Source organism: Ixodes scapularis, unplaced genomic scaffold (assembly GCF_016920785.2).
Source record: "Ixodes scapularis isolate PalLabHiFi unplaced genomic scaffold, ASM1692078v2 PGA_scaffold5__190_contigs__length_132052651, whole genome shotgun sequence".
NCBI classification, from domain to species: domain Eukaryota; kingdom Metazoa; phylum Arthropoda; class Arachnida; order Ixodida; family Ixodidae; genus Ixodes; species Ixodes scapularis.
In genome coordinates this window covers 88,439,522-88,453,747 of record NW_024609880.1, presented here as the reverse complement: position 1 = coordinate 88,453,747, position 14,226 = coordinate 88,439,522, and the positions used below count along the sequence as shown (strand labels likewise).

The following is a 14,226-nucleotide window of genomic DNA, read 5'->3' as shown; positions in this document are numbered from 1 at the left end:
GCTCCTTGTCCCCACACCTGTAGTGAACTGCTCAAGGTGCGAGTTTGATCTATTCAAAGCAAGGCTGTTCCGAGAACGTGAGTACCGTTCAATCTCCAGCTCGTAGCTGGGTCGGGAGGGACGTACCCAGCGCCGATCTGGATCATGTGCTGGTTGGCGGAGAGAAAGAGCTTGGAGGAGTGGGGCACATCCGAGGCCGAGTTGGCTCCGACCCACGGGTAGCGCTTGGGCTGGGGCGTGAATGTGAACAGGAAGGTCTCCCCCGTGCCGAAGTATGTCTGCTTACGCTCCTGCCACTTGGTCGAGCAGTAGGCCCCAAAGCGCTGCGTGCGGGGGAAAGACGAGAACATATGCAACGAGGACTGGGGTTGTCAAGGCCTAACCGATGTCACCCAAAGAACATTAAGTGTATGAAAATAAAGTTTTATCATTACTGTGAAACACCGAGAATGCACCCATGTCGTAATCAGTACCCAATCCCTATTTTTAAAGTTTGAAATATACTACAAGCAGTGATAGAAGCGGCATTTGACCTCTTGTAGCAAGTTCTGTTGTAGGAGAAGAATTGATTTAGAGCAGTCACTGACGCTTTTGGAGCAAATGCCAACATCTGTTAGCACATTACTTAAAAAGGAATACCGTAAGTGTTTGCATCTCTAAATGGGTTCATATATATAAATGATTGAGGGCTCCCTTTCATACTGGAGCATATTACTTATTACCTTTTGTGATAAAAATAGACAGGGTGCAAAAGGCTTCGTAATCATTAGCAAGACATCGTAACCAGATTATGACGCACCCAAGCGCACCCCAACTGAGCAAGATGGCGGCGCCTTGCAAACGTGTATGGGTCCGCTAGACCCCTATGCTGCTTCTACACCCTTCCGTCGGTTTAAAAAGAAGCCAACCAAGCCACATAAACAATGAAAAGCAAACTTTACAGGCAAGATACGAACCCGACTTAAGTAGATCAGCCTCCGTAGCATCATATCACCATTGTAAATGTGTCGGCACACTCTAGGCAGCGTCTTTCGGCCATGACTGCACGTGCCCCATGGCACATGGGCCGTGTTTCAATATTTACGCTATCTTACTCCAGCGTAAGGGTTTTGTACCTTGGCGTTCCAAAACCTACCCACGTCCAGCGTTTCTTCATCTGTGTTGTCACGTGACATGACCCGCTGAAGTAACTCGGATCCATTTGGGTAAGATTTGGAACACGGCCATGGTCAGGGTGAGCGAGTATACCTCGTCCCTGGTGGTGAGGATGGCAATCACGGTGGGCTCCCAGGTGTCGGTGTGGAAATAGAAGTTGGTGAGGCTGCTTCCGTGCTCGTTGGTCGAGTAGATCACCTCTGGCTGCAGCATGGTGATGCGGGGGGGAAGCCAGCTCCACAGGGAGCCCATCTGCAAGGCGCTAGCAGTCACTTATGGTTGCTTGCCTTCGTCCATTTATTCCTTCATTCATTCTAAATGAAAGAAACTACAGCTACAGACACACAAAGGAAAGCCATGATGCAGAGAAATATTTCTTCATATCACGGAACCAGAAATGTATAAATGGAGTAAATATATAAAATTGTTCCAAGCTAGCAAACAAGTAACATCACAAAAAGGGCTATTCGGAAACAATAAGGAAAGAGAGAAGAAAATATGCTCGACTGACTTTTTTTTAACTACATGACACTGCATGCCATTGCTGTTGTTGCTGAGCACGCCTAAGAAATCGTCCTATAGAGATGACTTCACTGCACGACATCAGTGTATTGTGGCAAAACCTTCCTGCTTAATCCTCGCATGGTTTTTTTGAAAAGGGCAGCAGACAAAAGGCTATAACTAAGTTCCGCAGGTGCGGTAATCATTCCGGAAATAGCAACAACCGAAGAGATGCACAACATACCTACAGAGTGAGCTCGGACAAAAGTGAATGGTGATGACAGTTTCTAGAAAACTTTGAGAATATTTCGAAGAGAGCTTTCAGAGGCTTCGAAAGCCCTATGTAATACACGTACAGTGCAAGAGCTAGCTCCCATGCCTAAAGTTACGCGTTCACTGTACTTGGGATGGCCAGTAGTCTATGGGCATGACAACCAAATGAAGTACTATTAGTAATATTCCTATTTCTGTTGTAGTGGCCAGATACATTAAACTCCCAAAGCATAATTTTTTAAATGCCTCGATAAGACATACTGTAAACGACTTATTTTTCGCAGGCTCAATATTTCGCGATTTATATCAAAGCTGAAGCTTTGGAATAATTCGCGGGTTCTAATTTTCGCAACGCAGTGGGATCTCAATAGAGATTCCAATGAGTTTACATTTTACCGGAATTGTTTGCGGGACCTATTTTTCGTGAATCGTAGGCGATTACCAGAACTTGCAAAAATTAGGTCTTTGCGAAAATTAAGTCGTTTACAGTATGTCCCAAAATAAATGTTCCCCAAAAAGATTTTAACACAATATTTATGCCGCAGCACATGGCAAGGTAGGAGTGAAACCGAAACCAACTTCTATTTCGAGGTGCACATCTTGCAATCTAAGTTAGTTTCAGTTTTGCTCCAAATTCAAAAGGCGTCTTGTAGCATAAGTATCATACCGAAATAAGCTGTTCTGTAAAAAATTCACATTGTAACATCCCACGCTACTAAAAAAAATCTAAAAGGGGGGAGTTTTGAGTTTTTTTTTTTAAAAACAAGTTATAGCGAGTTCGTTTCACGGCACTCGTGCCCACGCGTGCCCACTCGCAGCGTGGAACGGCTTCGTTTCGGCCGGCACTCCACGAGTGGTTGCACTCTCCGAGTTCGTTTCAGCGCTGACACCCCACGCGTGCATGCACTCGCTGCACCGAGAAAATTGGGAGTGCGCCAAAATGCAATCCCGTCATGCCTCGCTCCGGTGGGGCCGGCGAGGAGCGGGAGCAGACGACAAGGGTTCGTCTGCTACAATGTGTCGCGGAACCGAACGGAAAAAAAAAAAGTAGATTTTCTGATAGAAATCGCGTCCCGCGGGCCACGAAATCAAACGCAAGCTTGAATTGTGAACGTCTGCTATTTCCTGAAGGAAGCAATTGACAACCCGTGATTTATTTGCAGGTTTTAAATCGCTCTGTTGCCGTACAAACGCTGAAATATACCAGTGTGTTAAGGAATGCTCAGAACAAACGTAACAGCGGCCCGCGAGATATCTATCACCATTCGTGTGCGGGTGAAAAATTTAACATTTGTCGACAAAACTCCCCCAGCAGAAACCTCTGACTGCCCAATAAGCATCAGAGAAAGCTGAAAATGGTAACTTTACCCGAGGATTGGGCAACATCATGTTTAACATTTACCTACGTCAGCTAACTTGACCCGTCGTATTTTGTTCGAGAATGCTCTCGTTCTCAACGCCCTCACCAAGGCTAATATTTGATCCACCTATAATGACGATCCAAATCGAAAGTCCCACTTTTGCTGGATATTCCAATAGGCTAGCTTTAAGCCGCACCCTTTCAGTGGTTGACGCATAATACCATGCTCAAACTGATCATGCTTCTGCTCGGACAGCATCATCAGTTTTCTTCAGTGTAAACGGTTAAAAGAATTGAAAGATCGCAACCCGCTGCTTTGTAGACAGCTGGTTGCGGAAATTTACGCCGTCTGTAACTATCTCTACGGCAGCCGAGCTGCTTGAAGTCATCGCAACTATAAACTACAAATTGCAGCGACCAGCGTTTGTAGATAAACGTTGGTAGCGACTGCATTCTCGCATTCCCACGCATCACTCCGATCAGAAAGGCGCTAGTTTCGGTTTGAAGTCGGTACCTTTTCTACAACATAGATGGCGGCAGCATCAGTCTTCTGCACTCGGTGCAATTGGCGAGTTCGTTTGAGTCCAGCTTTCCGTGCAACACTCCCTGAGTGCGATGCATTCTGGGAGAGAACTCGAACGGTGCCAGTGCGTGTGAAACGAACTCGCTATTAGTGTACATATATCGCAAGTGTGCCCTCCCCAGAACCCTCTACCCTGTGGCTATCTGTAATTCAAACATGACATGTGTCAACGAAACCTTACCTGCTCTCTGTTCAGCACTTCCGATTTGAAGTTGGCCAAGGGGATGATGCCCACTGACATGGCCCGTATGCCGTCAAATTTCCCCTGCGACCACGCAACACATGAAGGTGAATTCACTGTCAGTGAAGCAAAAAATGCTGCCCAGCTAGTGCCCTTTTAATCAGGATGTTGTAAGAACTACTGATAGAACTCTGCAAAGTGTATTTGGAGGCAATGGGTTTATGGGTTTGACTGCAAGAGATAGGAGGATGTAAATGTGACTCCATTGCACTAAAAGCATTTAGATAGCTGTCATGTTTAATAAAAAAGTATACCAAAGTTATATGCAAGTCTTTTAAATTGGTCCTGCACATGTTCAAGGAACGAAGGAAGACTTAGGGATCTTGGGTTCTCTTGTAACTCAATTTTCCAGGACTTGGACAAGTCTAGAGAGCTGTGACTACAAGAGGACCCCAGTTCTTTAGACCGCAGTAAAAAAAACACCAATCTAGGGAAGTTTTGAGTTCTTTAGACTGGTGTTTTTTATTTTTTATTTAATATACCTCAAAGCACCCTTTCGAGCATTGTTTAGGTAACAAAAGCTGTGTTTCCTAAACAGGCATTCCTAAAATCCCAAGCTGTGTTCTAGGGACGTTTGGGGCATATTGGTTTCCCAGATGCCTCTAGGGAACTTCATGTTCAAGGGGACCCCAGTTCCCTAGGCCCGCTTCAGACGGGACAATTCTCACCGCAATTATAGTGTTGCTGGCAAGTTGTTTCCTAGCTTTCCAAAGATCCTGGTGCTGCGACACGAATTGCTCGGGTCACGTCTGGCTCGAAACGGACAAGCAACTCTCACAACTCAGCGACATTTGAAGCGGCAGTAGACAATCATGGATGCAATATTTTCCTGTGACATCTTTGTAGTGGTGATGACAACTGAAGATCTAGTTCAGGTTTGAAATTGGACGTTTTTGGGAATAAATCATTTCAGAAAGATGAATCAGTATTCTCAATGCCATTTAAAGATATAAAAACATGTTTATAGAGCATATAACTGTGTGTCTAAATAGTGTAAGAAAATTAAGATTTAATGGCGATGATGGCAAATCATAGCAATTCGGTTGCTGTGTGTGAATGCAGGAGGCCCGTGTTGCTAATGTTGCGACGTCAAGTTGCTGGGAGAAATTGCTCCGTCTGAAGCGGGCCTAAGACTGGTATCGAGAGACATCAACATAGGGAAGTATCAGTTCCCTAGACTGGTGCCCAAAGTCAAGGTGGAATTCTAGAGATGCACTAACATCCCTATAATCCCAAGCTGCATGCCAGAGAATTTTCAGGACGTATTGGGTTATTGACAGGAAAAGGTCTGGTCGACATCCACACAAACCCCTGGCATCCCTAAGAACTGACTTGGGCATCCCTAGGACCCGACTCCCTAAGAGCTTAGAGTCACACAGCTCGGAAGCTCTAAAAGCTTAGTGAATCGGACGCAAGGTTACCTCCTTGACGGTCAGCGAGGAGGAGGTGATCTGGAGGTGGTAGGTGGATTCTGAGAGAGGCAACCCCCCCTCCGAGGCCGCCCGCAGCCGACCGCTCGAGCAGCTGCGGATGTACATCTCCGCCTTCAGCAGCTGCTGGTTCAGGACCTTGGCACTGAAGCCCTGCAGCCAAAAAAGAACCTGTATTCGCGTGTAAGTGTGTGTCTGTAGGTGAACACGTGCCGTGTCTCAACCAGCATAAGGGAGTGGTACAATAACCCATGACAATTCACTTCTACAGTGTGCTTACGAATATAAGCCAGGCTGCCATCTGCTTGGCTGGAGTATTGATTGTGAAGTCTTAATTAGTGTCAAGCGTACACTGCACCCAATGCCTTTAGCTTTATAGTTCCATCTAGTTCTGTGTAGTCCAAGCCATACGCTGGTAATAAGCAGCAACACAAACAATTCTGGTTAAAGTTCTGCAAATGTCCTCTACAGGGGTGGAAGTGGCCAAAATAAACTTGCGGCTAATTTTTATGCATTAGCGTTCAATGGTAATAAAACTTTTTTTAAAGTTACCACGGAACACTTTCTGCAGGTTTTTGTTCAATGAGCCACATCAACAAATTCAAAATTTTTTATCCGCTCAGTATATGATCGGGTTATTATTTGGCAAAAACTTCTGATTAATAAACAATTGGTGGGAAAAGTCTCCCAGTTGAGGATGTGCCTGTACTGAATCCTCCACTTCTAAATGCTGGGTGTCAGTTGGTGTATGGCAGCAGAAGGACTCGATATTTGCAAATTGAACATAGGTTTCTGGTTGCTCCATTTGGAAAAGAGCAGAGGTTCACGATTAAAGCTTGTACTCGGTGCCTTCATTTGTGGAACACAATTCATCATTTGTGGAACACAATTCATAGCAGATGATCCACCTTTCTTCACTGCTGTTCCCAGATGATGCACAGGTGTTTGTTTTATTTTCATCGGCTAATAACGTTTTGCAACAAAAGAACCTCTTTTGTGCGCTTGCATTAGCAGATGAAGCATCTGCTAATGATACCTTAGCTCACTCAGTGAGACCTGGCTTATATATCTCACTCTCATGACGTCCAAAACTAAACCACTGGGGCCCTATTCCACACGGCAGGACCAAGTGGGACCAAGAGACCAGGACAAAACCGTTTGCTACGACTGGTCAGCACCGCATCGCTGACCAATCGCAGCAGACGGTGTTGTCCCGGTCCCTTTGTCCCACTTGGTCCCGCCGGGTAGTATAGGTTTCCAGAGTGCAGACACAGGTACATTGCATGACACAGTCAGTGCAGACACAACATCAATGATTTTCTGCATTTACTCAGGCAGAGAATTAAAGAGCACCAAATTTTACTGCACAGGCTGAATCCATAAGCAAACACTTCACATGACAATAGCAGTTTGATGATAGCCTGTCAATTCCAAGAGAAAAAAGACAAATAAAAAAGACAGTCACGTCAAACAGCGTCATACTGCATGCGAAGGCTGAACAAAGGTGCACTCTTTGCAGAAAAGCAACAGCTCAGGAGCTCACCTGGATGCCGTAGGCAGTTTTGAGGAATTTGTCCACATTGAAAGGAATCTCCTGGCAAAAGAAAATGATCCTGTCGAGGAACTGGCCAGGATCAGCCGCCTCATCCCGAGAGCCTGGGAGAAAGCACGGCCCAATCACGATAGACCCCTTGCAAAAATCCCAAAAGCCCACGCACACCATGCAACGAATAATGGGAGTCCTCGGTACGCCCCTCCCAATGACTTTCCTCCCGCTATCACGTGACATATGCGAGCAGGTGCAAGTTACCAAGGCAACAACGGTCGATCAGCCAAGCCGGACGAGCCGACGGTCGCTTGAAAATGGGCAAGAAGGTTGGCTATCTAGCGAGGCTGCCCCTTTTTCTCATCCCTCTTCTTTGTACCAGCTCAGTCTCCTGCTACGCAAACGCTTTCTCAAACCTAGTCGAACCCTACCACGGTTGCGGTGCAAAATAAGTCGATTCGGTGACACTGCAAGACGTGAAGGTAAGTTACGACGCATTATGCAACGACGTACGACGTTCCGGCAGATGGCTGCGACGGCTGCTGGTGGTGGCCGTTGCGACTCACTCGCAGTTGCGGAGGCGCAACTAGAAAGCGCGTGATCTGTACCGAGGATTCCCAAAATCCCCTGCCATCATGGCGCTGCACGTTTTGCAACAGGTCTATTGCTGCTGCTGTGCCTCTGCTTCCTGTCCTTTCTTTACATTCGCTTAAAGATTCATGTCATCAGTAAGCAGAGGCTAAATCGATTCGAAAACGCTATTCTTCACAAAGTTTAAAATGAGGAAAACTATTGTGCACTATCATTTTTCTCAGTAAGAGATCTTCGCTTTAACCTTGTGGTGCAATTTGTCACAGCAAACCTGATTTTTACCTTAAATTTTTTTAAAGCAATCTACAAACAGGAAGGGGACATTGAAAGGCATTTGAAAGTTTCTGTTTGATGTCCCTCTTTGCAAGCATAAAATAGCCCTTGAAAGTAAGAAGTCTTTTATTCTGTGTTGCAGGTTACCAGCAGCAGTGTGAATGACACAAGTGGGAAGGTTCAGGAAAATACTTTCGTTGTGAGTGTGAACAAAGCATCCCTGCCGGTTTCAGCTTTCGCACCTGTATGCTTTATGAGCACAAAGGTTCCAGGTATGCTACCAATAGCCCTGTCTTTAGGTGGCCTTAGATGCTAGACTCACCCTACCCAACTACAAGCACTAGGTCCACCACAGTACAATGAAAAGCCTTGCTGTACTAATATTTATACATGAGCTCCTGACTCCTCAACCAATTAAAAAATGTTTTGCTTAAAAAACAGTGTTCTACATACAAACACTAGAAGACAGCTTCAAAATCCTTATTTAACGCACAGTTCTGGAAAACATCAACATCAAATCAGATTGTGAGCTTCAAGAACATGATTAACTTTCGTCAAATAAATATGTGGTTCCTTGCACAACCAACCATACACTGCACCTCTCAAACAAAAACTGCACAAACAAACAATAATGTGTCTCACTAAATGTCCACCTACTAAGACAGTTGCTAAAACAGTAGGGGCATGATAGCAGCCCCACAACCCTCTTGAATGTGTGCTGTTTTCACAGCAAGAAATAGGACAGATTGGGCATTAAGATATTGCAATGAACGCTGAAACTGTAAAAAATGACTTCTCACATTAAAAAAAAAATGCTTACTCACTAAAAAAAATAAAATCCAAGCAATGTTAAGAATTAGAAAACACTTCAAACACTTCTCTGTGGGTGCCCAGTGTATTCAACAAACACACATTTCTTATGAAAGAATATTACCTCCTTTCTTCTTTTTCCTCCCTGAGAGCACAAAAACAAGAAACATGAAACATTATTTGCAATTGACACTGTTTATTGAAACTAACCCTACACAAAAAAAAAAAAAAAAAATTAGGATGTTTAACACAGTCTTGTGCCATATGTTTCTGTCTGTTCCATCTACAGTCTAAGCTCATTATAACAGACCTGGTTACAACAGACATTTGGATATAACATACCGATTTGTGAGGTTCAGTTGGTTTTCCTCTATGCACCATTAACTCAACTTTATATCTGCATACAACATACTCCTTCTACAACAGACCAAAATCTTGGTCAAAATCAAGGTCTGTTATAACGAGCTTAGACTGTAATATCTATAGTAGAGTAAAATGCCAATGTGTTGCCAATGTAGAGGGATCCCAGTGTAGCCAAACAGTACAATGGCAATGTAGCAGGATATGCACACACAGCACAGCCAAAGCAGGACACAGGAGTGTCTCAAATATAATTTGCAGGGGCCCAAGTTTGACTTGGTGCACTTTGATTCGTAGTACAAAATCTAGCCTGCAGAATTAACACCTCAATACAAGAACAAAAAATAAACAAACTATATCACCAAAAAACACTTTAAAACATTGAAATATATGATAGACGGTCATGCAACAGGTGCAGCATTACTTTTCAACTTTAGAGTGGAAGCCACAAATCCAAATAAATGCGAGAACAAAAAAAAAAAAAATGTACATGCACGAACCTCCGAAAGAGCTGCCTTTCCCAACGTGCAGCGCTGTGCTGCAGAGCAGCAAGCAGAGCACAAAAAGAAAAAGAACTTGTACAGATTGCTAGTTCATACAGCAAAGTTTATGCATTCGGGCCAAATCTAAAAGAAAAACAACCGATTTATTCGCTTGAAAAAGATTTTTGAAAGTCATCAATGCAATAATTATCCTGATGGGATTATTGCACAAGCACGGGCGCACAGACACCGGCGTACTTGAGAATTTAGGAAGTTTTACGCAGTAAAATACTCAGCAAGCACCCACCCAATGTTTGAAGATAATCTTGAAAAACTAGGGCACTTGCTTGTTCTGTCCGAGAGCAGAAATGCAGGCCACGTACATGGTAAGTTTGGATTCACCAGTATGCACAGAATGCACGCATGAAGCTTATCCACTTCGCACTGATGCGTGCATCAAGCTTTACCGCTTTGCACTGGTACATGCGGAGAAGCAGCTGACGCGTAGGAGCACCTGGGTTAGCTAGGGGGCTCAGAAGTCTGGGGTAAATGCTCTTTTCTTTCGCTTATTTTTCAAAATTTTTCATAGTGGGTGGACGCTTATTGCGACTGTGTGCATGCTCGATATTTTACGCCAGAAAATAAGTGAATGCTCAGAGAAGTTATAGCTCAAAATTAAAGCCCCTGGACTGCTCTAAATCCTTACCTTCACCCCTCTTCTTAAATACACGTGAAAATAATGAATCAGGGGGAAACTCGCCTGCAAGCCAAAAGGTGAAAGCCACCACCAGTGAGCACCGACACCACACCGTGCTAAGCTATTGAGCATCATGATCACATCAAGCAGCCCAAACAAAAGCAAAAGCAAAAAGGTAGCCTGAACATGAACAAAGATGGGACGCACAAGCATTGGGCAAAGTTTCCTTCTGAATATGCCTAATAAAGGTTGACCGAGCGGCAAATTCACACCACACATATCGCAGCAGAAGGGGATCGATGTACCCTTGACAAATGCCATTCCAAACCCTTCACAAACAGATATAATAATACAAAAGCCTTTACCAAGCGGCCCCTGTACCCTTCATTTACATTCACTGTCAAGCTTCACTTATATACCACTATGTATCGTCCTTCATAATGTACAGCTTCTCTCTCACGACTATGTGCATTAGGACCTGCGGTGAAAAACGAAAAACGCATGCTGGACGGTGTATGCTGCCCATGCAGTGAGGAGAGTGCCCTCATCAACTCACTCGCATTCTCCTGAGTGTAGAGAATGAGGATGGTCATTGCAATCCGGTACAGGGCCCGCACACCTTCGATTAAGTAGCAGTCCACGGCCCGCACCTGAAACATGCGGGCGTTCCTTTAATCCCAGTATGATGTAAGAACCAATCAATGCAGTGCAATTCGTGCGCGACGGACCTTTTTCACCTGTGCATCGAGCAACGTTGGCAGTCGCCATCTCTTGGGCACGGAGCATGTGACTGGATCAGAGTCCTCGCCGAAAAAGCTGACAAAACCCTCGTGTCCAATACCAGCTCGGAGCGTGTGCCCAAACAATGGCGAACTTGGATGATTGGTGCAGCAGCCAACAAATGGCTCACACTCTTGAAAAAGTTCTATTACAGCATTCCTCAGGAGCTGTGGAACTAGTGATGAGCAGTTGGAGCCATATATCTACCGTAAAATCCTGAGAGATAGCCCACCTAACATCAAGAGCAAATCGGGTGAAAATATGGAGTGGGCTAACTTTCAATGTACAATCAAGAAAAGTTTTAAAAAATTGCTATTTTAAGGTCGTGTCCCCTCCGGCAACGAAGCAAAGATATCTGTACTTCCCAGTCAGCAACGTTCGCGTATATCCTACCACAGCTAACTAGCCGCATTTATGCCGAGGCCATTACTGATCCCAGCACTACGATTAATAGGAATGGCTATCTTTCGGTGTTTAAAAAAATATAGCAAACCGAGCCAAAAATAGGGGTGGGCTATCTTTCGGGGGTGGGGCATCTCTCGGGATTTTACGGTAATACTACCAGCTTTGCAACACGACCTAGTTGATTAACATTACTGTAAAGTTCCGAGAGAACGCCCGCCACGAGAGATTGCCCATTCCATTTTTCTGGCTACTGTAACATAAAAATTGCGAAACATCGCTCACCCCCCCCATTCATTCCCGTCCGACATCATGCGATGTCCAATGGGAATCACATCAAACGCGCAATTTGCTGTACTGGCATGTCTGACAAGCGACTTCATAGTGGGTTTCCGCACTTTTGTCTGCGATCTGCGTGCACGATATCGGTTCCCATGACAGGCCAGTTTGTAGCGGGTTCCCGCGTGTTTATTGCACTATAGAACTTGAATCTGCTGCATCCGCGATTTGCGGTATTCAGGAATGGAACTCATGAAGTGTACTTGGGAGCAGCCATGGGAGCAGCTGAAACACCTGTTTTGGAGCAGGTTGGGAGCAGCTAAAACTAAGTTCTGCAGCAGGCTAGGAGCAGCTCAGATTACTTTTTATTGCACTTCAGCTCGTGTCTTAGACAAGCACGGGAGCAATTTCAATCGAGCTTAGCAGCACAGATGAACATGAGTGATAAGGGACCTAGGTAGATGGGATCACAGTGTAACAGATGCAAAAACTTGAAACTTTGTTAGCCTTTATGAGAATCAAAAAGCAATTGGTACCCAATGTTTCTGAAGATAGCATCCTTCATATTTTCTGAGTGGCCTTCAGCTGCTCAAAATGTAAACCAGCACTGCTTATCGCCCAACCCACACATGCTCGACATAGTAATTATATGTGCGAACCACGTGATGTGCGTAAGCAATGGACGTGCAGTTGCACGGAGGAACAGGGCAACAAATTTCGAGTTTATTTTATTGCGCAACTCGATATCGAAGCAGCAGACTATGATTAACGAAGTTTTCGTATTTGAAGCGATAAGCAGGAGCAAGGTTAAAGTACGCCGAGTAGACCTACCACTCGCGTAAGAGCTGCTGGCCGGCAAGGTTTTGGATCAGACTGCATTTCAGTTCTATCAAATCACGATTTATCTTGCGAGAATAAGGTTCCAACTTCTAACGATGAAGCACTGAAAGGAATATTTTGCTCATCTGTTTTCAAATGGCTGACGTCCGGATCCCGGGCCGCAGAGCCTCAGGCAATCTGACGCTTACCGACTCGACCTCACCTCAGTCGACTTGCTTAATCGCTTATGGTTGAAGAATAACAATCCAGTTGCAGGTGGTGTAGCGCTTAGAATCCGAGTTTTTTCGGGCGCTTCAGACTCGGGATACACAGGGAGAATAAACAGAACAAAGAATTGCAAGGCCGACCAAGCTAAACGCGCTCATTGTTGCCAATCGCGTTAATAAAACCGAAACCAAGACAAAATCAAAAGTTTTTTGGCGTACGTTATGCGATTTGGCGCATAATGGCGCGAGGTATTGGCTGTGGCGGTTAGAACATGGCGCAGGATGGCGCAGATACATGCGTCTGGCACAAAATGGCACAAAATGGTGCAAAATGGCGCAGCCGTTCCACCCCTGGGTATTCGTTCCTGTGAGATGCGAGTTCTCGGCGGGTTTCCCCGGGTCCCTCGCACCGCGAAATGCGAATCTGGGGAGTCAACAACCCGCGGTATCCTTTCCCGTGACACAGGAGTTTGCAGCAAATTCCTGCGTGTTTATCGCGTCGTGAAACACGAATCTGCGGTATCCGTGACCTGCAGTATCAGTTCCCGCGTCACGTGGTTTGTAGCTGGTGCCAGGGTGTTTATCATTATTTTTTTATAAAGTTTTGCTGTGGAGTCTTTAAAGATAACCCCCCCCCCCCCCCCCCCCGTTTTTCACCATTTATCTCCTCATTTTGGGTGGGCATTCTTTCGAAACTTTACGGTATACATAATAAATATGCCAGACATTTGTTATTGCTCCCACAGCTCGGCCAAAGCAGAGCTGTACCAGGTAACCTGTAAATCAAGTCCCACCTTTCTCCCATTTTTTTGTTTCTTGTTTTCGAGAATGATAGGGCAGAATGATAATACATATGACCTCCGTGCCATGCCGCTAATGTATGATGTAACTACCTCCACTAGAAACTACAGTCAATGTTACTATACTCTACGTATTACCAAAATTTAACTTTACACCTCTACTATACCACTTCAACTGCCCCTCTGTTACATGCGATCGAGGCTATAGTCATTAGTTCATAACCGGCTTGCACATCACCGCACCAACAAAGAAGTTCAACAAAGAATGACTCAATGGAAAAAGGTCCCTTAAAAAGATCTCTTAAAATAATTTGCTTGAAATGGGGGTCAAGATGAAAATGCGCAAACCATATCCTGAACCAGTACAGCCCACCACTCCTATCATTTGCCAAACTGGCTACTACAACACCTGCTCTCTCTCACACTCTGTTGGAGCTCTGTGCTCGCCAAACCTATCAACCACCTCCCTTTCATCCCCTCACTGCACGTGGGTGTGGGTGGGGGGGCGTGATCACATGGTGAAGGATAGACGTATCACTGGTTCACAGCACTGTCAGCTTGGGGGCGAACAGAATGTAGCTAAGTAACCCAGCTAGAACTAACTCCTAAACATCACA

General features: G+C 45.0%; 1 protein-coding gene across 3 annotated transcripts in view; it reads right to left on the bottom strand.

The window, feature by feature from the left end:
- The window catches only part of LOC8050916 (GTPase-activating protein skywalker), a 31,782-nt gene that overhangs the window by 1,967 nt on the left and 15,589 nt on the right, over nucleotides 1-14,226 (bottom strand). The window contains exons 8-14 of one of the 3 annotated variants that reach the window (XM_042294092.1): nucleotides 10,859-10,952; nucleotides 10,312-10,365; nucleotides 7,087-7,199; nucleotides 5,535-5,696; nucleotides 4,054-4,137; nucleotides 1,249-1,407; nucleotides 127-323 (exon numbers count right to left, since the gene is read on the bottom strand). In XM_042294092.1, coding sequence (XP_042150026.1) covers nucleotides 127-323; nucleotides 1,249-1,407; nucleotides 4,054-4,137; nucleotides 5,535-5,696; nucleotides 7,087-7,199; nucleotides 10,312-10,365; nucleotides 10,859-10,952 — 863 coding nt within the window. Of the gene's footprint in view, nucleotides 1-126; nucleotides 324-1,248; nucleotides 1,408-4,053; nucleotides 4,138-5,534; nucleotides 5,697-7,086; nucleotides 7,200-8,887; nucleotides 8,909-10,311; nucleotides 10,366-10,858; nucleotides 10,953-14,226 lie in introns of all 3 variants that reach the window. The other 2 variants (XM_042294093.1, XM_042294094.1) reach the window with 2 other exon arrangements.